This window comes from Petromyzon marinus, chromosome 57 (genome assembly GCF_048934315.1).
Source record: "Petromyzon marinus isolate PM22_M1 ecotype Great Lakes invasive population chromosome 57, UKy_Petmar_22M1.pri1.0, whole genome shotgun sequence".
Taxonomy (NCBI): domain Eukaryota; kingdom Metazoa; phylum Chordata; class Hyperoartia; order Petromyzontiformes; family Petromyzontidae; genus Petromyzon; species Petromyzon marinus.
The window spans coordinates 7,590,100-7,615,823 of record NC_133723.1 but is presented as its reverse complement, the minus strand read 5'-3'; the positions used below and the strand labels follow the sequence as shown (position 1 = coordinate 7,615,823).

The 25,724-nt window shown below is 48.3% G+C and overlaps 1 protein-coding gene and 1 long non-coding RNA gene across 3 annotated transcripts in view; one reads left to right on the top strand and one right to left on the bottom strand.

The window, feature by feature from the left end:
- The window catches only part of LOC116954953 (uncharacterized), a 29,659-nt gene extending 6,309 nt beyond the window's left edge, over positions 1–23,350 (bottom strand). Inside the window, exons 1-11 of one of the 2 annotated variants that reach the window (XM_032975827.2) lie at positions 23,218–23,350; positions 16,298–17,341; positions 12,236–12,364; positions 10,340–10,449; positions 9,187–9,245; positions 7,319–7,461; positions 5,140–5,268; positions 3,513–3,555; positions 2,231–2,308; positions 1,946–1,983; positions 727–814 (exon numbers count right to left, since the gene is read on the bottom strand). In XM_032975827.2, the coding sequence (XP_032831718.1) occupies positions 727–814; positions 1,946–1,983; positions 2,231–2,308; positions 3,513–3,555; positions 5,140–5,268; positions 7,319–7,461; positions 9,187–9,245; positions 10,340–10,449; positions 12,236–12,364; positions 16,298–17,341; positions 23,218–23,284 (1,928 nt within the window). In that variant the 5' untranslated portion in view covers positions 23,285–23,350. Of the gene's footprint in view, positions 1–726; positions 815–1,945; positions 1,984–2,230; positions 2,309–3,512; positions 3,556–5,139; positions 5,269–7,318; positions 7,462–9,186; positions 9,246–10,339; positions 10,450–12,235; positions 12,365–16,297; positions 17,342–21,146; positions 21,374–23,217 lie in introns of those variants that run through there. The other variant, XM_076052731.1, reaches the window with a different exon arrangement.
- LOC142905704 (uncharacterized) lies at positions 769–23,282 on the top strand. Its single transcript, XR_012929723.1, has 3 exons — positions 769–875; positions 2,261–2,321; positions 23,181–23,282. It is a non-coding gene; the product is annotated as an uncharacterized LOC142905704 (long non-coding RNA).
- Positions 23,351–25,724: the final 2,374 nt, after the last annotated feature.

The window sequence follows — 25,724 nt, the reverse complement described above, 5'->3', positions numbered from 1 at the left end:
GTCAAAACCTGGAGGACGCGGAGGCAAAAAAAAAACCAATCCACGCGAGCACGGAGAAAGAGAGAGAGAGAGAAACAGACACGCAAACTCGACACATACAGGGGTCAGGACTCAGGGTAGGCATTGAACCCCACGACCTCCGAACAGTGGTGTAGTAACGACATTATAATCTGCTCGGGGTGGGGGGGGGGTACGGCAATCAGTCTGGTGGGGCCTCCAGCATTGTGATTTGTCTCTTCGCACGGTAGCACCTAGAGGCTGTTGTGTGTATCGCAGCGGCCCCGATCGCCCTAATCCACATCGTCGTCGTTACGCTCACGGTCTCGAACATTTAACGCTGTAAGGGGGCGCTCCGTCTTCGGGTAAAAGTCACGTTAGATAGGTTCAAATGAATACAAATTAGAATTAACCAAAAACTACCTCGCCTGGTATTAATATCTCCTAGCCACCGTGATGATGATGATGATGACGAGAGATTTTATTTTTTATTAATTTGAACGTATCTACGTGACTTTACCAAAAGACCCAAAGAATATGAATTCCTGCAGTCACGAAAGCTTTAAGTCAAGTTGTTGTTGTTGTTTGACACTTGTTGTTGAGGGGAGAGGGGAGCCAAGGCACTCTCTGAATGCCTCCCCCACCAACCACGCCCGGTACGCCACCGCCTCCTGCCTGCACCACGGAGAGAGAGAGAGGGTGGGAGGAGGAGGGGGCGCCTCGACTCACCGGACGCTCAGGACGATGACGGCGGTGATGAGCGCGATGAGGGCCGCTCCTCCGATGGTCGACACCACCACCACCACGAGCAGGAAGGCTGCACGCACCGACGGACAGATGCCGTAGTGTCACGTCTCACGGTGCGATACGGCGCGATGGTAGGTACCGATTGTAACGCGGTTCTTGACGGGGGTGGGGAGGGGCGTGATATTTCACGGTCAAGGTGTCGTGTGGTGGGGTAAAGTGTGGGTAACTCCCCACACACTTCCAAGACGTCTGGCTAGTTGTGAAAGAGTAACTTAAATACTCAATGAAACTATATATTTTTTAATTTTACTAGGTAAGGCCCACTGAGCTACGTAGCTCTGTTTTTTCCCAGAAACGACCTGGCAATTACGGATGATAGCTCAACGAAGTGGGCTTATCAGCATCATCATCATCGTGTAGACATTTACAGCAGCCACAAATACTCTAAACGCGTGGTGATGTTGATTCTAAATGCGGAGGGGAAAACCGGAGGACCCGGAGAAAAATCCACGCGACCACGGGGAGAGAGAGAGAGAGAGACACGCAAACTCCAAATATGCAGTAGGCGTCAGGGTTGGGATCGAACCCACGACCTCCTGTATACCAGGCGAGCGAGTCAACATCTCCTAGCCATCGCGGCGAGCATCAAGACTGTTTGGGGGAAGTAAGCGGGAGGTTGGGCAGGATTTGTCACGGCTCGAAGGGATGATGGCCAATGGTCGAGGGAAATGACGGAGTGGCAGCCGAGGAACGGAGCGGCGTTCCGCGGAGATCAGCGAGCGAGGCAGTTGGCTCGACACGCAGGTGCCGGAGAATCCGTGAAAAAAAGAGCTTCATAGCCCGTCGGATTTCTCCAGGATGAATACAATTTTACATTCTGAATTATTACATCCGCAGCGTCGTGAGAAATGGTGGCGGCAGTTTGGGGAGACCTTCATCCAGCAGTCGATTGAGCATGGCCCGATGGTGATTGATCGAGCAGGCGGATGATGGTGATGATGGTGATGATGATGGTGATGATGGTAGTGATGGTGATAATGGTGATGATGATGGTGATAATGGTGATGATGATGGTGATAATGGTGATGATGATGGTGATGATGGTAGTGATGGTGATAATGGTGATGATGATGGTGATGACGGTGATGATGATGATGGTGGTGATGATGCATCTGTTGTTTTCATTGTGTGATCTACTCACGTTCTTGGCATTTCTTCCCACTGTATCCAAAGGAACATCTGTGGCGGATGAAACATTACTGCGTTAGCACTCACGGCGGACAAGGCAAATGGGTGGCGAGGGAATAGTTGTGGGGGAGGGGGGGGGGGTTAAAGGCGCAGCCGTGCAATTCTTCTCCGAAAAGCGAGAGAGTGAGACGAGTGGCCGTGAGACGCGTTGCAACTCCACACGGCCGGTTTACTCTGTCCGGTGTTTAAGACAGCGACGTGGCTACCCCCCACCCAACAAAGGTGCGATGGGACTCACTCTTTGCACACTCCGTTCTCATTTGTGTAGCCGTCTGGGCAGTCCAAGCAGTTGATTCCAGTGGCCTGGCCTTCGCATCTGCACTCCGCAGGTAAGCCACACACACACAGCGACAGGGCTATCATCGGTCGCGACCTGTCCACCGATGGATGGACGCATCCCAATCCCCCCCCCCCACCAAAAAGCCGTGACCGTTTCTCCACCCGCAGCATTAACCAGGGCGGCCGCGAGGGTCTCGAACCACGCACGCCACCCCCACACCACCCTCCCCACCCCCACCACTAGCATGAGCGATCGATGTTCACGCCGAGAGGAGAGAAGGTGACTCTCACACAGACACAAATATTGTGTCCACAGACAGGGGGGTCACCAAGCCCGCGCGTGTCTCAAGAGCCGCGCGTTGTGTGGCTCTTTAAGGGACCGCAGTGGCCCGCCTCTTGGGCGTTCGTTAACAACAACAAAGTGGCTCTTCTTGTTGTTTTGGTTTGCCGACCCCTGACCATGGGAGTCCAGTTTACCATGGGAGTCCAATTCACCATGGGAGTCCAGTTTACCATGGGAGTCCAGTTTACCATGGGAGTCCAGTTCACCATGGGAGTCCAATTCACCATGGGAGTCCAGTTCACTATGGGAGTCCAGTTCACCATGGAAGTCCAATTTACCATGGGAGTCCAGTTCACCATGGGAGTCCAATTCACCATGGGAGTCCAGTTCACTATGGGAGTCCAGTTCACCATGGAAGTCCAATTTACCATGGGAGTCCAGTTCACCATGGGAGTCCAATTCACCATGGGAGTCCAGTTCACCATGGGAGTCCAGTTCACTATGGGAGTTCAGTTCACCATGGAAGTCCAATTTACCATGGGAGTCCAGTTCACCATGGGAGTCCAATTCACCATGGGAGTCCAGTTTACCATGGGAGTCCAGTTCACCATGGGAGTCCAGTTCACCATGGGAGTCCAGTTCACCATGGAAGTCCAGTTCACCATGGGAGTCCAGTTTACCATGGGAGTCCAGTTCACCATGGGAGTCCAGTTTACCATGGAAGTCCAGTTCACCATGGGCAGGGGTCGGCAACCTGCGGCTCCCATGCCACGTGGGGCTCTTTAAAGACCGCCGCTGCGTGACTGCTATTTACAGCGGGTGCGAGATACACCCCCAGGTTAAGAGCCACTGAGTTTGGACGACGTTCAATAGAAATGCGCTCTGGAGCGCCCTGCCCATTGAGCACGCCCCTGGCCCTACGCGTGTCCATGTAGCGGTGTGCGGAATGCAAACTTACTTGACGCATACTCCTTCTTCCGCCCTGAAGCCAATGGAACAAACTTAAAAAGAGAGAGAGAGAAAATAGAACGATCAGTGTTTTTCATTTGACAGACGGTGAAACAGATCTTCGCATCACGACCGTTAATTTGCTGAGTTGTTCGATTGGATTGAACTCACAGGACCAAGAGCGGTCCACGGATGAACCCATTCGCCAAATCACAGCAGAATAAAATAAACTTCCCTTTACCAAATGTCTCACTCCACCCCTGTCCTTTTTTGCACTATCTAAATCTCTTTCATTTCCTTTCATAACCAAACTCCACGTACCAGCGCAATGTTTACCGCACGACAGCCAAACCCGACGTGTTAAATTCCCAGCGTTGGAATTTGGCCACGTTAAGAGAATGGTCCCGCAGAAGTTGATATCATGGAACTGCGTTTTGTGATATCCCTTCCAGTGTACTTTCCCACGTGCGGCGTGGCGGTCGATGCGGTGTTCCGTTTGTTGTCCTTCCCCCGCACCGCCGATAGGCTGGTTTGAGCGCGCACGGCGCGAAAGGAGCTCATTCAACACGCGTACATATTTATACGCATTTTTTGTATGTATATATTTTTTTTAAAAATTCGAATTGAACATTGCGGGTTTTGAGTGCGGGCGTAGGGCGACCAACCCGAGACCGTCAACTTGCTGCACGTCAACAAAAAAAAATACCTCACCTGCGATGAGCGCGGTTGACCACGATGACAAATAAGTTCAACATACAGACCCGGGTTCAATCGCAGGCGGCTGTGACCTCGATTTGAACCCGGGGCTCTCATAGGCGCAGTGACCGATGAAACCGCCCAGCCGCCTCCGTTCATCCCGATGGTAAACTCGGCAACGCAACGTGCCAAAATGCATCCCGACGAGTAACGTTCCTACCCGCCCCTGCGTAGCGTCCTTACCCGCGCCCATTGGACGCCCGTGAAAAAGAGCTTTATAGCTCATCGGATTCCTCCAGCAAAATTTTTTTAAAAAAAATTCTCATTCCGTGTAGTACGCTAACCCCTAACCCTGATTCTTCTGTGTTGTGTTTACGGAACGCACGTAGGAATCCGATGAGCTATAAAGCTCTTTTCAACAGATGTCCAGTAGGGGCACTGGGTAAGAACGTTACAACGACGACAAACAATACAAATACACAATAGGAGTGCAAAGTACACGAAAGTTAAAGAAGTCACCCCAAACACATACAAGTGAAACTAAACCATCCTCATCCTACCAGGCAAAGCCCACTGAGGTATTAACACATTTTTTTATAAAGTGACCTGGCCACAAATACAAACGATAGCTCAACAAAGTGGCCCGTCATTTGGACATTTACAGCAGCCAAAATCATCTAAACAATCTCAATGCATGTGCTCTAATGTGGAGGGAAAACCCGGAGCACCCGGAGGGGAAAAAAAAATCCACGCAACCATTGGGGAGAGAGAGAGAGAGACACACACGCAAACTCCAAATATACAGCAGCAGGCATCGTCAGGGTCGGGATCGAACCCACGACCCTCCTGCATACCAGGCGAGGAAGATGACATCAAACAAAGAGAAACACAAGAGGGGACGATACGCAAAGCACGGTGGGTCGTGCTCGAGTCGCGCTTACCCGTGCAGATGTCCCCGAACTCCGACTTCACGTATCCGGGCAGGCAGGTGCACGTCGCGAAGCCCTGCCCGACTTCCGTGCACGTGGAAAACGTGTCGAGGCACGGGTTGACGTCGCACAGATTGGTGTCTGGAAGGAAATTCCAGAGGAGGCGTGGACAGTCAGTCGCGACAGAGCAGGACTCACTGCGCCACGGTGGCTAGGAGATGTTAACTACATCGCCTGGTACGCAGGACGTCGTGGGTTCGATCCTGACCCCGACGCCTGCTGCTGTATATTTGGAGTTTGCGTGTCTCTGTCTCTCTCACATCATCATCAACATCACGGTGGCTAGGAGATGCTAACTACCTCGCCTGGTACGCAGGAGGATTTGCCTCCTGCTATACATTTTCACGGGAGGATGATGATGATGATAAGCCCACTTCGTTGAGCTATAATTTGTGATGACCAAGGTGGCTTCTGATAAAAGAGCTACACAGCAGCTCCTTGCGAGCCGTCGCGCCAGCCTTCATTAGGCTCCGGTGGTGTCAAAGGTCAGCAGCGCGTCAGGGGTTGCGATCCAGAGGTCGCCGCCGGCCTGGGTCGATCTCCCGGCGCGGGAGTTAAATCCACACGCAGCCGCCCCCCCCCCCCCCCCTGCTCCTCCTCCGCCCCCACTTGGCTCTGTCCACCCAGAAGTGTAAATGAGTTACGGCCCAGCTAGCGAGTTAATCGGCAAGGTCGCGTGTGGTGGGGTGAAATGTGGGTAACTCTCACCCCCCCCCCCCTTCCAAGGCGTCTGGGCAGTTGTGAAAGTGTAAATTTTAAATTAAATGTAATTATTTTTTATTTTACCAGGCAAGGTCCACTGAGCTATGTAGCTCTTTTCCAGAAGCAACCTGGCCATCACAAATGACAGCTAAAGGAAGCGGCTTATCGCGTGGAAATTAATAGCAGCCAAATACTCTAAACGCGCGACGTTGATTCTAAACGTGAAGGGATAACCCCGGAGGACCCGGAGACAAATCCACGCGACCTCGTGGATAGAGAGAGACACGCAAACTTCAAATACACAGCAGCAGGTGTCAGGGTCGGGATCGAACCCACGACCTCCTGTATACCAGGCGAGGTAGTTAACATCTCCTATCCAACGTGGGATCCCTCTTAGCGGAGGCCCCGTCCGCCGGCGGTGGCGTGAGCGGGCACTTGCGTGGGGAGGCACTGCGCCTTTACCTTGAGTGAGAGTCAAACTGGATTCCTCCAGTGTGGTGATGGTGGTGTGTGGGGTTGTGTCACAAAGACAAAGATACCCCGCTGGGTTCAGGTGCAGGACGCTAACCACTACAACTACCGGTCCGCACAAAGATAAATGCAAAAAATTTCCAAACCAAACCGAGCCTTGATCGACTTTTTGGGGCAAGTGCTGTTAGCGAGCAGCACCAAATGAAGACCGGCACGGCACACGAGGGGGTGAGCGGCCAACACCGCGCCCGGCCGCCTTTGTCTCCCCTTGTGGCGATGTTTTCACACACCGCACCGGGTACTCATTCGAGGCTGAGTCGACCTAGGGGTGAGGAGGCCCAGGACCGGTTCAGACAATGGTCACTGGGTGTTGGTGGCCGTGAGCTGGAATCGAGCCCGGGTAGCCAGGTTCGTAGCGCAGCGCGCTCCCCGCTGAGCTATCGAGTCACGGTAGAGGGCACAGGTCCACCCACCCACTGCGCTTGTTTTGTCGCGCGGCACACACCCATGCAACACACGCACACCCACTCGCACGCATGCACCCCACTCAATGCTTTTACGGCGAAAAGTTTTTTTTGGTTTGTCCATGTAATTTTTTGTTGTAGTACGGAGTTAGAATGATGGCTTTAGTCTAAGTTGTCTTGTGGTTGTTGTTGTTGTTGGTTTGACTTGCATCCCAGTGGGATTTTTTTGCACAGAGCGTTGGTGTACACGGTGCTTTTTGTGGAAGATTTTTGCTGTTTTCTTTTTCCTGGATTTTTCTGTTTGCGCATAGTCACTTTAAGATGTTTTTCTTGTTGTTCGTGTTTTTTGTTTGTTGCGGTTGCACCCGATTCAAGAGCCGAATGGCTCACAGGGCTATACCAAATAAATGGAACTAAATAAATGAAATGAAACCGAGTGAAGTGGAAGTTGGCGGCTCAAGGGTCTCACCGCTTCGTGATACTCGGCTACTTACTTTCTGAAGTCCAACCTAGACATCCTCCTGAGAGTTGGTTGCAGCTTTCAAGAGCATTTTCCACTTCATTATCAACTTGTTCTTTCGTAATTGGAGAGGTTGTCTGGTACATGTTCGAAACGTCCGCAATCACGCTTCCCGGTCTAAAAGCGCAAACACATCACACAGCACACATCACACGCATCACACACCACGCATCACACACATCACACGCATCACACACCACGCATCACACACATCCAACGCATCACACATCCAACGCATCACACGCATCACACGCATCACAAACATCACACATCCAACGCATCACACGCATCACACGCATCACAGACATCACACACATCACACGCATCACAGGAAGGTGTTACAGAAATGACATGGCTCAAGTTTCAGTCGCTTTCCCGGCACACCACATCAAGCGAGCCTCCCGCTACGGCTGAATCAGCGCATGTTCCACCTACTCCGGTCCACCAGCGACCCAGAATTATATTCAGTGACAAATCAATCACCAGCGAGCAACTTGGATCAAATATTTGCAGTAACACCAATCAAATGGATAGATATGACCGTGAATAGAATATTTTTTTTCAGCTTTACATAAATTTTTATGTTTGTCAATCGGCTTACGTACCGTCTACACTGAGAATAGATTTTTCCCCTTTTTTTTCTGGCAACAAAACAGCTGCGTTAAGATGTTCGAACACCTAAACTGAAATCTTTTACAAGGAATCATGTCTGCGTTGACCACAATACTTGTGGTCAGAATGCAAACAAAAAAAACACACTCTGAAACTGATTGGTCCCACACCAGAGACAGCTTTCTTTTGAGCCTCGTCTCAAAACGGTGTTAGACCAGAGGACACACCCTCTGGCTGTTAAACACCTGGCAACATCTGTTTAAGGAAACACATTCGGGGGCCTAGATTCGAAAATCTGGAAGGCCTTCATCCGGCAGTGGATTGTACCCAAGTGTGGAATCAACAGTAACGGCTGGAGCCTCACAGCAACAATGCCCCCAGTTCGATTGCCGACTCGGCCGCCTTCCTGTTCTCCGTGGGTTTCCACCGGGTTTACTCCCATCACTAAACATTTACAACATGACCGGTATTGGCCAAACAATCCCGTAAGCCGAAAGAAATTGCCTGCAAGTTACTCGATTTTTTTTAAAATTCAGAATCTTTGGGTGACAGCGTTTGTATTTATCCTGGAGAAATCCGATAAGCTGTGAAGCTCAATTTTTTTTTTTTTACTGATGTCCAGTCGGGGGCGGCTCAAAAAAGTTACAACAGCAATCACAAAAAGAACGATAGGAGCGCAAAATATAGGAGAGGGAAGCAAATAATGACAAATAAATAAACTAAACATTTTTAGTTTACCACGTAAAGCCTACTGAGCTATTAGTTATGTTTCAAAAACGACCTTCCTATCACAAATGAGAGCTCAACGAAGCGGCTTATCATCACGTAGAAATGAAAAGCAGCCAGATGCTCTAAACGCGCGTGGATTCTAACCTTGGAGGGGAATAGCCGGTGAACCCGGAGGAAAATCCACGCTACCACGGGTAAACGCGCAAATACCGAATATACAGCAGGTGTCAGGGTTGGGGATCGAACCCACGACCTCCTGCACACCGGGCGAGGGATTTAACATCTCATAGCCACCGTGGCGCCCATTCATTATAGCAGCCACATACTCTAAAACGCACGTGTCTACAGTACGCAGAGCAACAGTGTCGCCCCCGACTCTGGAAATTTAACATGACCTCATGGGAAAATACTCCGGAATGCGTAATAATAAAGGAATAGTCCGATCAACTAAGAAGACATCAGGACTGGGCAATTTATTGAGAAACCACCTGTCTCACTCACCTCAGCCTAATGACTTCAGAGCCAAGGTAGCCTGAAGTGTTTGTCAACGCATTTGAAATCTGGAAGAGAAAAAATATATATACATAGATTGTGCATAATCGAGGTTTTTTTGGGTTACATCGCGTCAATATAAATGTGTCGTTAAAACCCGCCACCACCCAACACAGCCAGTTAGTAAGGGGTTTGTCACGTAAACAAAACGTAGCCAATTCGTTCCGTTGTATCCCAAATGTGCTGCTGGTGCTACGTGACGAGACAATGTGTCCACTCTCGCACAGCAGTGCATCGGTAGTGGTGAGGATGCTGATAGCAATGGGGAATTTAAATATTTTAACCATTTTTTTATACTCTTTGGTTCTATTCGGTAAAGTCACGTAGGTTAAAAAATAAAACAAAAATCACGAGGTTTCGGCCACAATACAAGCGGCCTTCATCAGGTGAAGGGACCAGACTATCTCAAGGACAGCGCTGGAGTGAAACACAGCCAAGCTCAGACCGCGACCTTTAAGCTGTGTGAGAGTAATCAAGGTGCCTTGACAAAGGAATTAGCATAAAAAAATTGCATTTTAATAGGCGGACTTAGCATGATGAAAGGTAGGGAGGGGGTCGACCTGTGCAGGCTGGCGAGGTGGCACGGCAGCGTGCAGATGCTGGTAGTGTAAAAAGGGGATTTTAAGCTGCGAAAGTTTGGGGTACCACTACTTGAAAAATATACTGAACCATTGAAAAAATAGTTTTTTTTATTTTAACCGCGTAAAAGCCCCCTGATGCTGCTATGTACAGTAGCTATTGTTCTAGAAACGACCTGGCTATCACGAATGATAACTCGAGGAAGTGTGGCAGCTTGTTATCATCATTACGTGGAAATATACAGCAGCAGCAACCAAACACTCTAAACGCGTGACGTTCATTCTAAATGTGGAGGGGGGAAAAAATCGGAGGACCCGTGAGAAAAATCCACGCCACCAACTATACAGCAGCATGCGTCAGGGTCGGGATCGATTCACACGACCTCCTGTATATCAGGCGAGGTAGTTAACATCTCCTAGCCACCGTCGGATTTACAGAACGTAAAAATTGTTCCGTGCCTTCTCTTAATGGGTTTCTTTATTTTTATAAAACGGATTATACATTTTCTATCTTTGCTCCTTACCACATTCAAAATAAGAAGGGAAACCCTTTTAAATTCGCTTGAGCTTTTGTCTTCCATTTGAGAAGTAAAATTTTCCTCCGTTATGTGCAGGAGAGATGGAAAAGTCTTGGCTGTGAAGAAGATCAGGGACAATGCAAACAGAATACACGTCTGAGATTAACATGTTGACAGGTTGCACTTAATTGTATTATGCTATTTTCCGGATTATCAGATGCCTATTTTTTTAACCCAGTAATTAAATCCGAAGTGACGGGGTACATATTGTAATTTGTTATTAACATTTTTTTTATTCGGTGATTTGGTGATGCTACCACTGCTAATGCTCGCAGTGGTGCACAAGCACAGCCAACATCATCAACAATTCAACACGTGTGTCTATAATTCTAGATTTGAAGCTTTCGTGACTGCAAGGATCCATACTCTTTGGTTCTTTCGGTAAAGTCACGTAGGTAAAAAAATAAATCTAAAAATAAATTAAGTAAAACAAAAATGAAAACAACTCAATTAAATCATTTTCATTTTTTGTTTCATTTGATTTATTTATTACCTACTGCCGCAGTAACCCAACCCTCATTGACTCTGGCCTCTCTATTCATGTACTCTGAAGAAGGCCCATTGCCTGAAACGTCACCCATTATACATTTTTTTATTTCATGGCCGCGGTGTTATTGATAAATGTCTTGAGCTTTTTTTTTGTGCGTGTGTCCGTGCGTGGCCAGATTTGGGGAGCGGTGGTGTAGCGGTTAGCGCTAAATTGCGCTACGAACCCGGAGACACGGGTTCGAGTCCCGATCACGGCCAACACCCAGTGACGATTACCTGAACCGGTCCTGGGCCTCCCCTAGGTCGACTCAAATGAGTACCTGGTGCGGTGTGTAGTAAACATCGCCACTGGGGAGACAAAGGCGGCCGAGCGTGGTGCTGGCCACCCACCCCCTCGTGTGCCGTGCCGGCCCTTCATAAGTGCACGTTAACAGCACCTGCCCCAACAATCTGTTAAGGCTACACGGGGGATATTTGTCTTTGGTCAGATTTATCTTATTACTGTATTTGACACTGGGTATACGTTTGGGGCGCGACTTACTTTCCAAAGGATCTTATAACCTGGAGAGTACGGTAATATATAAGCGTTCTTCACATCATCATGTTTAGTTTTTGCTCAATTATAAACGTAAATAGAAACTAACTGAAAGTTTGTGGAGCGGGAGTGATAACATCTGGCAATTCCCGTGTGAACTGTCATCACAGTTGAACAAAGCATTGTGAAGTATTTACAAGATGTATTCTTGTATGTTGAACTTATTTCGTACCGTGCTAATCGGAGGTGCGGGGGAAAGGCAACAAACTAAAACACAAAAAGCAGTTCTAAAGAAATGAGTTTGTCAATCTAGATGATGCTTTAAAGGTGCACAGTTCCAGTGGCTTCCTAATATCGGAAGGGAAGAGCGTTCCAGACGGCCGCAGAAGCGCATCTGAAAGCGCCGCGCGATGCTGTGACCGCCGTCTGTCTTCGACGGCAAGCAGCCAAAAGCCGCCGCTGCTGGTGCAAGGATGACCGGAGTTTCGTGCGATGATGGAACGCGTTTCCGGATAGGACAATGATCCGCCTCGTGAGCTGGAGCGGTGAAATCAGCTCGTGCGCAGGAGCAATAATAATAATACAATCGACCACGTTATCTAGGGACCCGTGAGAAATGACCGATGACCTGGGAAGGCCCTGGGTGGATTGAATTGCCAAGAAGTGGCCAGCGACCACGGCTACCGATGCTGACGACGGCGATGGCGATGATGATGATGATGACGGCGATGGCGTTGCATGCCGGAGCCGATAGACCGAGGTGGGTGGGAATTGCAGTGCAATGAGTGACGACACGGATGGGGGGGCAAAGCTCTTACCCAGATTGCAGCTGCTTCCATCTTCTTTCAAGAAGTAGCCGATTGGACACTCGCAGCGGTACGAGCCCATGCTGTTGATGCACTTTGCCAGCGCTGGACAAGCCGTTGGCAGGGCGCATTCGTCGAAATCTGAACGTGTGGGAAACAAGGAGCAACATCGTGACGCGTCTGCGGATTATTGTGCGTACGTGCGTTGAATTTCTTTTGCATCGTACGTAGCCGTCCGTGCTAATCGGAGGTGCGGGAGAAGGACAACAAACTAAACACAATACATTTTTAAACAACCCTACAAGGGTGCGTTCCGTGGGTGGGTGGGTTAGTGAATTAGTGGGTTAGTGAATGAGTGGGTTAGTGAATGAGTGGATAGGTGGGTGGGTGGGTTAGTGAATGAGCGGGTGAGTGGATAGGTGGGTGGGTTAGTGAATAAGTGGATTGGTGGGTGGGTTAGTGAATGAGTGGATAGGTGGGTGGGTTAGTGAATGAGTGGGTTAGTGAATGAGTGGATAGGTGGGTGGGTTAGTGAATAAGTGAATACGTGGGTTAGTGAATGAGTGGGTGAGTGGATAGATGGGTGAGTTAGTGAATGAGTGGATGAGTGAATAGGTGGGTGAGTTAGTGAATGAGTGGATAGGTGGGTGGGTTCGTGAATGAGTCGGTGAGTGGATAGGTGGGTGGGTTAGTGAATAAGTGGATAAGTGGGTTAGTGAATGAGTGGGTGAGTGGATAGATGGGTGAGTTAGTGAATGAGTGGGTGAGTGAATAGGTGGGTGAGTTAGTGAATGAGTGGGTGAGTGTATAGATGTGTGAGTTAGTGAATGAGTGGGTGAGTGGATAGGTGGGTGGGTTAGTGAATAAGTGGATAAGTGGGTTAGTGAATGAGTGGGTGAGTGGATAGATGGGTGAGTTAGTGAATGAGTGGGTGAGTGGATAGATGGGTGAGTTAGTGAGTGGGTGAGTGGATAGGTGGATGGGTTAGTGAGTGGGTGAGTGAATAGGTGGGTGAGTTAGTGAGTGGGTGAGTGAATAGGTGGGTGGGTGAGTCAGAACAGTCATGGCCACTCCATTGCAGTCTTTTCTGTCGCGCGCACAAACATCATTCAACATCCAGGGTACCCGTGGTCTTTAATGGGACCTAGGTACGTCAAAAAACATCGGCTGGAACTTGGATGCTTTTGGATTTGTTACCATTGTTTTACACAGAAACTAAGTGTCAGCAAAACGAACTTTGGATTTTTTTTGTGCCATTATTTTACACGCAAATCTAGAACTAAAATTATAATTAAATACAATTAAATAGATAACTAAATAGTACATTTGCCGGTCTACTGTGTGATGTAAATAAGAATAAAATTATATTTATTGTTTTATATATATTTTATTATTTTGTTGTTTCTCTTCAACGTGACTTTACTGAAAAAACTAAGATTATGAATTACTGCAGTCACGGAAGCTTTAAATCAAAAAGAATAAAATTGTTTGGATTTTTGAGCATTGCGAATCTATGTTGCGTTTAGTTATGTTTGAGATGTGAATACCGTACATGATAACATGTAATATTATAGGCAATAAAACTTGTCTTTGTTTACAATATGAATGGTAAGTTACGAAGTGTTTGCAGTCTGCAATTGCAAATTACAAGGCTGGGAACGCATCCTCACAGGACTAATGTTATTTGTTACTCACTATACGACGTTTCAATATATGAATCATTTGGCAAAAATCAGTTCAATAATTCTAATTTTTCTTCAGTCCGCCCCACTCGTGACCCCGCCAGCAACGCGCCGCCCGCCCAGACTCGCGCCAACAAGCGTCACCAGCAGGCGACGATCGACACGATGGGCGCCACCCCCACCGGCCAAACGAAAGCCCCGGGGGGCGTCCGCCGCCCTCCGGTCAGCCGTCGATCCTCAGCTCCTTTGCCAGGGCGAGCCCCACCACCGCCCCCCCCCCCCCCCCAGGCGGTGAATTTAACGTGTTTGTGTAATTTTTCAACTTTTTACGAAACTTAGTGCCCCGAGTAGCTCTCGACGAGGCCAATCGATTGACCACCACTAGTTTTGTTGTCGGTAAGGCCTTAACAAGACTCGTGTCGCTACGCGGTTTTTCCCCACCCCGGAGCAGTGATGGTAACCCCGGGGTCCCGCCAATTGCTTCATTTGAACCAAGCTCGAGGAACGCATCTACTGCGCAATAGATCGAGGTATGTTACCGTACAACGCTAACATAAATGCTAATTGTAATGACTCTGTAAGTGTAATTGTTTCACATTTGCCGAGAGAGGCTCGCGGTCTCGCCGCCCGTGTTTGCAACTTTCAAAAAGAAAAAAAACTCGAATTCCGCGGTAGTTTTTTTTATTTTTAAACCGTTGAAAACACGTGAGAACGTGCGACCGCATCTCGTCGCGACGTACAGACACAGAGGTCGCCGGTGGAACAGAGTCTGTAACACGCACGCAACGTCAAATCGATGGCAACGGTACCGCGAAAATCTTGACTTTAAGCTTTCGTGACTGCAGGAATTCATATCCACCGTCCGCAATTCTTTACCGAAAGAACCAAGAATATGAGTACCGCGAAGGACTGCGAGGAGATTAGGCGGTTGTACTGCGTATAGCGGTTGTTTGTGACGTCTTCTTCGCATTGTCTGCGGCCGTGAGAACAAAGTTCGTATCGTCAACACGAACATGACGTGTGGTAAAAATCAAAACGACACTATGGCCCAACTACTTTTATTGCTCGATGTTATTTGCCGTGGGTAATCAATAACGCGTGCGTGTGTGTGTGTAGGGGGCACAGGGGGTGCATCGGCCAGTCATCTCAGTCAGTCAACCCATGGTATCTGCTGGGTCTGTCCCGTGACCTCCTGCCAGCGGGCGTTCGACACTTTCACGTGGCTTTAAAGTGCACTTAGCCTGGCACAAGCGCCGTGGAGACGTCACCGCCACTTAGTGGCGAATGGCGGTTGTTGTTGTTGTTGTGTGTGTTGTTTAGGTGCGAGCTAACAACACTTGCCCCAACAGTCTGTTAGGGCTATACGGGGGATCTTTGTCTTTGTTGTTGACAATGGTGTTTTGTCATTTACACGATCCGCTTTCTTAATGCTAATTAAAAATCGAACGGGATATGCAACAATGTGATTTACGCGCGCTAAGGCGTTGCAATGATGCACCACAAGTTCATTTAAAATTTCACTTTTGACATTTAAGTACAACTGAAGCACCCGTTTCCCGATTGGTCCACGGGCCAGAGAAAGACATTGGTACCGCCTACGTTAGCCAAACTTGAGTAGCACCAGGAGTGTAACGAGCGTGGGGCAGGCAGGGGATACCTTGCCCACAATCCTCCTATCCCCTGGTGGCTAAAGCTACGAGTTGAGCCCCACCCACTCCAACAGCGTTAAATGATCGAGACCGTGAGCGTAACCATCTGCCCAATTATTTACGTGGCCATCAGAAACGATTGACTTCACATCCCCACTGGTTGTAAACGGCCATGACATAATTGACTTTTTTTTAGCACACAGACAAACTGGAACGGCTAATAAGTTATGCCACCCCGTCATGCAGGTGGTAACTTACAAGTGGAACATCTGGCACCGACTGATGCCATCCGGCCTTTTCCACTACTGTTTCCACCGATGGTTGATATCCACCAGTGGCGTGAAGCGTTGTTGTGAATCACAGCCACATGCAGTCGCACTCGGAGCTGCACTGTGATGTCACAAAGACAAAGATCCCCCGTATAGCCTGAACAGACAGCTGGGGCAAGAGCTGTTAGCGGAGCACCTATGAAGGCCGGCTTGGAACACAAAGGGTGTGGGTGGCCAGCACAACACCTGGCCTTTTTGCCTCCCTAGTAGTGACGTTAACACACCACACCAGGTACTCATTTTAGGCTGAGTCGACCTAGGGGAGGCACAGGACCAGTTAAGATAATCGCCACTGGTGTCCGTCGCGAGCGGGAATCGAACGCGGGCCACTGGATCCATAGCGCAGCTACACTACCGTTTCCCATGTGACATCACAGTCAAATAGCAACACGCAGTATGGTTCAATACACTCACCAGTCACAGTTGGAGGGGCTGTACTTGTGGTTGGTTTTGTAGTCGGTGTTGTTCCGTTAGATGGGACAGTAGGCGTTGTTGTTACGTTGGATTGAGCGGGCGGCGTTATTGTTACGTTAGATTGAGCGGGAGGCGTTGTTGTTACGTTGGATTGAGCGGGAGGCGTTATTGTTACGTTAGATTGAGCGGGAGGCGTTATTGTTACGTTAGATTGAGCGGGAGGCGTTATTGTTACGTTGGATTGAGCGGGAGGCGTTATTGTTACGTTAGATTGAGCGGGAGGCGTTATTGTTACGTTAGATTGAGCGGGAGGCGTTATTGTTACGTTGGATTGAGCGGGAGGCGTTGTTGTTACGTTAGATTGAGCGGGAGGCGTTATTGTTACGTTGGATTGAGCGGGAGGCGTTATTGTTACGTTAGATTGAGCGGGAGGCGTTGTTGTTACGTTAGATTGAGCGGGAGGCGTTGTTGTTACGTTGGATTGAGCGGGAGGCGTTATTGTTACGTTAGATTGAGCGGGAGGCGTTGTTGTTACGTTGGATTGAGCTGGAGGCGTTGTTGTTACGTTAGATTGAGCGGGAGGCGTTATTGTTACGTTAGATTGAGCGGGAGGCGTTGTTGTTACGTTGGATTGAGCGGGAGGCGTTGTTGTTACGTTAGATTGAGCGGGAGGCGTTGTTGTTACGTTAGATTGAGCGGGAGGCGTTGTTGTTACGTTAGATTGAGCGGGAGGCGTTATTGTTACGTTAGATTGAGCGGGAGGCGTTATTGTTACGTTAGATTGAGCGGGAGGCGTTGTTGTTACGTTAGATTGAGCGGGAGGCGCTATTGTTACGTTAGATTGAGCGGGAGGCGTTATTGTTACGTTGGATTGAGCGGGAGGCGTTGTTGTTACGTTAGATTGAGCGGGAGGCGTTATTGTTACGTTAGATTGAGCGGGAGGCGCTATTGTTACGTTAGATAAAACGGTAGCAGGCGTTGTTGTATTTGGATTAGATGTGCCATTTCTTGAATTTGAGTATGTAAGAGATTCACCGTTCGTTGCTGTGGAAAGAATTGCAAAGATTACGAAATGTATTACAACAACGATATTATAAATATAAAGTCACACGATCATTCCATCAATCAGAACATTATTTCATTCAAGGCAACTTTTTGATCCAAGGCGCCTATACATAAATTGTTATAACGTTTAAAAAAAACATGCCATTTAGAGTAATAACCAGGTTAACCTAAACTGGTACATTTGGCGACACATGATATGAAGCCGTCAGAAAACATTAGCTACTACATGCCTATAGTAATATCATTGACTAGAAAATGTTGTACCCGTGGCCACACCATGGGAAGGAGAGTAGATGAAGTCGAGGATGTAACAACGCATGGTAATTGAAACAGAAACGGGAGAGAGGGAAGAGAGAAAAAGAGAGAGTGGGGAACGAGCGGGAAAAGGATGGAAAAGGCACGGGCGACCAATAAGATCTGAACTGGTTTGTAATGCGGTAGGCACTCATAAGGGGTTGACAGGTTCAGTGAGGGAAAAAAAGTATTTGATCCCCTGCTGATTTTGTACGTTTGCCCACTGACAAAGAAATGATCAGTTTTTAATTTTAATGGTAGGTTTATTTGAACAGTAAGATACAGATTAACAACAAATATCCAGAAAAACGCATGTCAAAAATGTTATAAATTGATTTACATTTTAATGAGGGAAATAAGTATTTGACCCCACTGCAAAACATGACTTAGTGCTTGGTGGCAAAACCCTTGTTGGAAATCACAGACGTCAGACGTTTCTTGTAGTTGGCCACCAGGTTTGCACACATCTCAGAAGGGATTTTGTCCCACTCCTCTTTGCAGATCTTCTCCAAGTCATTAAGGTTTCGAGGCTGACGTTTGGCAACTCGAACCTTCAGCTCCCTCCACAGATTTTCTATGGGATTAAGGTCTGGAGACTGGCTAGGCCACTCCAGGACCTTAATGTGCTTCTTCTTGAGCCACTCCTTTGTTGCCTTGGCCGTGTGTTTTGGGTCATTGTCATGCTGGAATACCCGACGACCCATTTTCAATGCCCTGGCTGAGGGAAGGAGGTTCTCACCCAAGATTTGACGGTACATGGCCCCGTCCATCGTCCCTTTGATGCAGTGAAGTTGTCCTGTCCCCTTAGCAGAAAAACACCCCCAAAGCATAATGTTTCCACCTCCATGTTTGACGGTGGGGATGGTGTTCTTGGGGTCATAGGCAGCATTCCTCCTCCTCCAAACACGGCGAGTTGAGTTGATGCCAAAGAGCTCCATTTTGGTCTCATCTGACCACAACACTTTCACCCAGTTGTCCTCTGAATCATTCAGATGTTCATTGACAAACTTTAGACAGGCATGTATTGGTGCTTTCTTGAGCATGGGGGCCTTGCGGGTGCTGCAAGATTTCAGTCCTTCACGGCGTAGTGTGTTACCAATTGTTTTCTTGGTGACTATGGTCCCAGCTGCCTTGAGATCATTGACACGATCCTCCCGTGTAGTTCTGGGCTGATTCCTCACCGTTCTCATGATCATTGCAACTCCACGAGATGAGATCTTGTATGGAGCCCCAGGCCGAGGGAGATTGACAGTTCTTTTGTGTTTCTTCCATTTGCGAATAATCGCACGAACTGTTGTCACCTTCTCACCGAGCTGCTTGGCAATGGTCTTGTAGCCCATTCCAGCCTTGTGTAGGTCTACAATCTTGTCCCTGACATCCTTGGAGAGCTCTTTGGTCTTGGCCATGGTGGAGAGTATGGAATCTGATTGATTGCTTCCGTGGACAAGTGTCTTTTATACAGGTAACAAGCTGAGATTAGGAGCACTCCCTTTAAGAGTGTGCTCCTAATCTCAGCTCGTTACCTGTATAAAAGACACCTGGGAGCCAGAAATCTTTCAGATTGAGAGGGGGTCAAATACTTATTTCCCTCATTAAAATGCAAATCAATTTATAACATTTTTGACATTCGTTTTTCTGGATATTTTTGTTGTTATCCTGTCTCTCACTGTTCAAATAAACCTACCATTAAAATTATAGACTGATCATTTCTTTGTCAGTGGGCAAACGTACAAAATCAGCAGGGGATCAAATACTTTTTTCCCTCACTGTATGCGGAAGGGTGTGAACAAGAGAGAATAATACGTGGCTTTTAAGAGCAGAGCGGACAGTAGTGAGAGAGGGTAAGATTATTTGTAGCTCCATTCGCACAAATGATAGCTACAATACAATGCGGTTGGAACGAACGCACACCTGTCAACCCACATGGTTTACGCCGCATTTTTGTACAGAGAAATTTAGTTTTTGGGCCCATACTGCGCACAGCCGTTTCAATACGGGCAACAAATGCGTCTGTGTTGAGATTGATAAGAGGCACGTGGGTGACCAATAAGGTCTGAATTGGTCTGTAATAAGGTAGAGGGCACTGATAAGGGGTTGACAGCTATGTGAACGTTGGTGCAACGGTTCCAACTAGATCCAAACGTTGTCCCCCCGCTCTTGATTGGAAGCTTTCGTGACTGCAGGAATCCATACTCCTTGGTTTTTTCGGTGAAGTCACGCGGGTAGAAGTAAAATCAAGCAAATCACGACGTTTCGATCGCAACACAACGAGCGGTCGTCATCGGGCAAAAGGACGACCGCTTTGTTGTGTAGCGATCGCAACGTCGTGATTTGTTTGATTTGATTTACCGAAAATAACCAAAGAGTACGTTGTCCCCACGTTGAGATGTTTACTTGAGTGAGGGGGGGGAGGGGGGCACCAGACATGATGCGAAGGGTAAACAAAGAAGGTCATTCAAGACCACGTATTTTTTTGCTAACGGTGTGTCTATTGTGCCCTTGGGTCACTATTGAGTCTTGAAACAATCGGTCACGGATTTGAGATTGAGGAGCGCTCACAATAGAACACGTAGTAATCATTTACCACGTAAAAATATATAAAACTAAACTATTACCTTTTTTTTATTTGATCAGGTGACGATCACTTAGCCGTTATAGCTCTTTCTCATAAACGACCTGGCCACGGATGCGAGCTCAAGGAAGTGTATTGTCTTCGTCATCGTCGCGGGGAAATTTACAGCAGCAGTCAAAATTCTCTAAACGCGTGGCGATGTTGGTTCTAGATGTGGAGGAGGATGGGGGTGGGGAAATCGGATAACCCGGAGAAAAACCCACGCGAACCACGGGGAGAGAGACACGCAAACTCCAAATATACAGCAGCAGCAGGCGTCAGGGTCGGGATCGAACCCACGACCTCCTGTACACAAGGCGAGGTAGTTAACATCTCATAGCCACTGTGATGATGAGAGAGAGAGACACACAAACTCCAAATATACAGCAGCAGCAGCAGGCGTCAGGGTCGGGATCGAACCTACGTCCTCCTGTACACCAGGCGAGGTAGTTAACATCGCATAGCTACCATGATGATGAGAGAGACACACAAACTCCAAATATACAGCAGCAGGCGTCAGGGTCGGGATCAAACCTACGACATCCTGTACACCAGGCGAGGTAGTTAACATCTCCTAGCCACTGTGATGATGATGAGAGAGACATGAAAACTCCAAATATACAGCAGGCGTCAGGGTCGGGATCAAACCCACGACCTCCTGTATACCAGGCGAGGTAGTTAACATCTCATAGCCACCGCGGCGCCGAAATATATTTTATATATTTTTTTTTATACAACCAACGGCAACCATTAGGACGATGCCTTTCGGGGAGTGCTTCGTTTTAACTTAAAGCAGCAATTGTGGTTCGGGCAGAAGCGAATCTCTCGGCGTGAGCGGTTTCGAGCACACAGTTTCTCATCAGCAGCAGCCAGGCTTACGTGAATCGATGTGCTGGCATTCCCTTGTATGCATTTCTCGTGAGGGAAACGACCGACCATCGTACGTGTTTATAGTTAGCGAAGATCGACGATTGTACGAATTCCTCGCGAGGAAAGAGCGACTATTGTGCGCATTTCTTCGAGTGGAGAGACAGACGGACGATTCACTGAAGGGAGACGCGGCGTTTGCCTGAAGTATCTCAGGAGACCGGCCGCACGCGCTGAGTAAAAAAGGCGGGAAAAACGAACGTTGACTCAGAGGTGGGCGGGGTGCGGGGGCGATGGGGGATATTAACCCCCCACCCCCCCAGCCCCCACAATCTCTTCACCCCCTTGAGAATCCATAGCTGTAAGGACGTAATTATAAAATATATTGGGGGGGGGGGGGACATATCCCCCCCCCCCCCAATATTCAAATATGCTCAAAATGTCCCCCCCCTCCCCCAATATATTGCTATTAAAAAAAATAATTGCTATGCTATGTAAATAAAAATAAACAATCTGCCAAACCTTGGCCACGATATCTGGATTTCTGATTTATGTTTATACGATTGTGGTTATGGTTGTACTTTATTAATCCCTAATCTCTGCCATTACATACAATGAAACAAGAAATGGTAAGAAAGAAGAAAAAACGGAGCAATGTAATGCAATATACACTATTAGACATTATTGTAAGAAATAAATCAAAAGTCCATCCCACGTGTTAGTGAATTTTTTTTTTATATATTTTAGGCAGGAAATTAGTTTTCAAATTTAGATATTTTTTTCTGGGTTGGGACCCCCAGACACCCTGGAAGATTCGGTCCCTCCCAATGTTGACTGCATGGCAACGGTCTTGCACAGCTGTCAGCCCATCACAAGTTTATTAAATTGAGTTTTCAGGACCATACGGCGTACAGCCGTTTCAATACGGGCACACAAAAAAAATGTGTCTATTTGTTTGTGTGTCTCCCTTGTGACGGTGACTTTGTAGGATGAACTTTGAGATTTATAAGGGGCGCCTTGCGACTAATAAAGTCTGAATTGGTTTGTTATAAGGTAGGGCACTGATAAGAGGCATTGAAACTGGCTGTGCGCCGTATGGACCTGAAAACTCAATGTCCTTGCTCAAGAATACAAAGTAAACCGCATAAGTTAACAGGTATGCTGATGCCTGCTGTATATTTGGAGTTTGCATGTCTCTCTCTCTCTACCCATGGTCGCGTTAATTTTTTTTATTTAACTCCGTGTTTAGAATCAACAAGCGTTTCGAGTATTTGGCTGCAATACTTTTCCACACGATAAAAAAATCCACTTCGTTGGGCCATAATTCGTGATGGCCAGGTCGCTTCTGATGAAGAGCCACATAGCTCAGTGGGCCTTACACCTGGTAACATTCAAAAGAGCATGAGCGTTTAGATTATTATGAACGCGCTATAGCGGAAACGCGTTGTGTGAACACGCGTTACGCGACGACTTTACCCCGTACGGGGCAAATGGAACTCCTAGACTTCCGAGACCGACATTTGTGATTTACAATTGGTCTACTTTGGCCTCCATCATCGTGTCGCGGTATATTATATCAATTAGTTAACTATAGCCCTCCACTCCACCACCCAAAACAGCCAATCAAATCGAGATGTCACGTCGTGGGGTGGTAAATGTGCCGACTGATTTGAACGTTTACAATCCGCTATGCTTTTGGGATGCATAATTCGTTTCTCTTGGGTTAGGTCATCGTGTAGTTATGATGCAAATGTTTTACTAAAACCCTGCACAGGCCCGACAGAGCCAATTCAATCAAGTTGTCAAAGTGGGCAAACGTGCAACTTAATTTTGTTCACCGGCAAAGAACCTGGAGGAGAGCTGAAAAGCGAGCAAAGCTAATGATGCTGGTTGTAAACTCATTTCTTAGATCGAAAACTCATTTCTTACGAACTGCTTGTTGTGTTTAATTTGTTGTCCTTCCCCCGCACCGCCGATTAGCACGGTTGGCTACGTACGGTGCGAAAGAAGTTCAACGCACATCAGTACATGCGTGCGTGCGTGCAGGTCGCCGTGTTGGGAGGTTGCAAGTATTGAGACTCACCGGACACTGCGAGATATGACGAGCAGATCAGCCCGAGCAGAAGGAAGGCCAGCCAGCTGGGACCCATTCTGCCAATCAAAATGTTCAGGACGAAGCGCACACGCACGCACACACTAAGACACGCTCGCTCGCTCTCGTTCAAGACGAATATTATTTTCTTGCACAGCCCGACCAGCGGACTGCAGAAAGTTCTCACCACGGGGGTCTGATTATGTGAATGTGCTCGCTGGTTGGGTCTTATAGCGACTGGTCTGGCCAATCCCCGACGGCTGTGCGGACGTTTCGCAACGTTGGGCAAACGCAATTCATTTTACGGCTTAATGGCCCAGGCGGATGGAGGGGGGGGGGGGGATTTAGGACTAGGTGGTCAAAACCGTTGAGCCACTATCTTCTGAGGTCAAGGGTTTAAATTCCAGGCCGGGCTGATTAAAACCGTGTTCCTCGGGTGTGACTGAGTTAATCACCTCACCGGAAACGGCACACGCCATGAAACCATCGCGCGCATATATCAAATGTATAGATATATGCGGTTCTGCGCTTAATTTGACGCTAAATTCCAGCTCTGATAAATAAAATGTCGGTTCGACCGTCACGTGACGAGCATTCATCTCGTGCGGCAGAGCGGGATTGGGGGGGGGGGGGAGGGGGTAAAGTGATGGCCTCCTGCTTTGTAGGATCAGAGGTCCCTTGTAGGGATCTCAGAACGTGCAGTTCTGTTCTCCTATAACGCGAGTTGGATATAACGCGATGATTGTATTGGGGCACATGAGATGTCCTGAACTATTCCCCCATGCTGTTAAGGGTCTTGATTCAAAGCGGATTCGATTTTGCTGAAAACGGCCGCTTGCGTTGCCAGGGCAAGGTCGATCGTGTAGGAATTGAGGAGCGTCTGTGCGAGTGCTCAACCTTTCGACAATCCACTGTGGAGGATCCAAGGTGAGCTGGCTTTTGTCGCCCCACATAGGGAACACATTTCTTTATAACGCGGATGCTCATTGGATATAACGTGATTTGGTGAGCGGAACTACGTCGCTGCGAGTAGGAATTCGCCGGTGTGTACGGCTGCCTCGGCGTAGCATCGTCGCACAAGGCGGGATGCTGCTGGATGTTTCTAGATGCTACCCCATGCTCCTCAGGTCTTTGTTCAGCCTGCGTACGCATAAATAATATTACGTATAATATTATTATATGTTATTTATTATAACGCGCTTTTTCCATCGCGCAGTGTTCTTTATGAAGGCAACTACCGCCGTGTTATAATCAAACAGACTGTAGCTCTGTCACATCAGCGTCCGCTGATGTTAACTACCTCGCCTGGTATGCAGGAGGTCGTGGGTTCGATCCTCGACCCTGACGATGCATGTTGTATATTTAGAGTCTGCGTCTTTCTCCCTCTATCTCCCCGTGGTCGTGTTTTTTCTCTCCACATTGAGCATCGAGGTCATGCGTTTCAAGTATTTGGCTGATATAAATGTCCACGTCACGATGGTGATAAGCCCTCTTCGTTGAGCTCTCATTTGTTGGCAGATCGCTTCTAAAAACACAGAGCTATACAGCTTCGCGGGCCTTACCTGCTAATAAAAAACAACAACATTTAGTTTAAAAGTTCATCGTTTAGTTATTCAAGAAGTGGAACTCTTTGAGAACTGAATTTCTAAAGAAGCTCCCAGCACGTGGATCGAAATCGTCGGATATTGCGCCGATCCAGCACCGCGGTATGACGCGAAAGCACAACGGAGACATGTAACCAGGCGCAGGTTTATTGGACACTTTATGGCACCTGTATTTGAATTTATCACACTTTATGCAGTTTCCTGGAACACGCATTGTGTCATTTACGATTCCAGCATTCAAAGTATGTGTGTGTGTATGTGTAATACCCCATACGTACGATTAAGACCTTTACAACAGAGCCAGTCCAAAATACAGATCGCGTAAATATAAACGTGTCGTTAAACACGCCACCACCCGACACATGCCAATTAGTAAGGGTTGTCACGTGCACAAAACGTGCCAATTCGTTACTAGTGTAATGGGTTCAACTGAGTCGCACACGTAGACTTTGTAGGCATCGCGTTTATTCACTTCCAACACACAGGGGTTACTTCCGCCTTAACAGAATAACAACCTAAGGTGGTGACCACCCGGCTAACTGCACTCGTCACCACGTGACTGGCGTAGTTAGAGCGCGGCAGCAGCGCCACCGGCGCCACCCAGCGAGGGTGCCAGCTGCCAGCGGACGAGCGTTGTGCCGGCTCGGCTCATCCAGCAGGGGAAAGAGCCCGACCGGCCGCCCGCCCGCGAGCGAGCGAGAGCGTCGGCGCCAGCGAGCGCGCCGTGGGTTCGACCCACGCGCACGCGCGCCGACCGGCGCCGGCTGGGAACCGGGACGAGACACAAGAGGAACTGCAGCCAGCGGTGGACCGAAACTGTGGCCGCCCCCGAGCAAGAGAGAGAACCAAGCCGTTTAGCACGACCCTCCCCCCACGCTCGCACCCTCACGACGC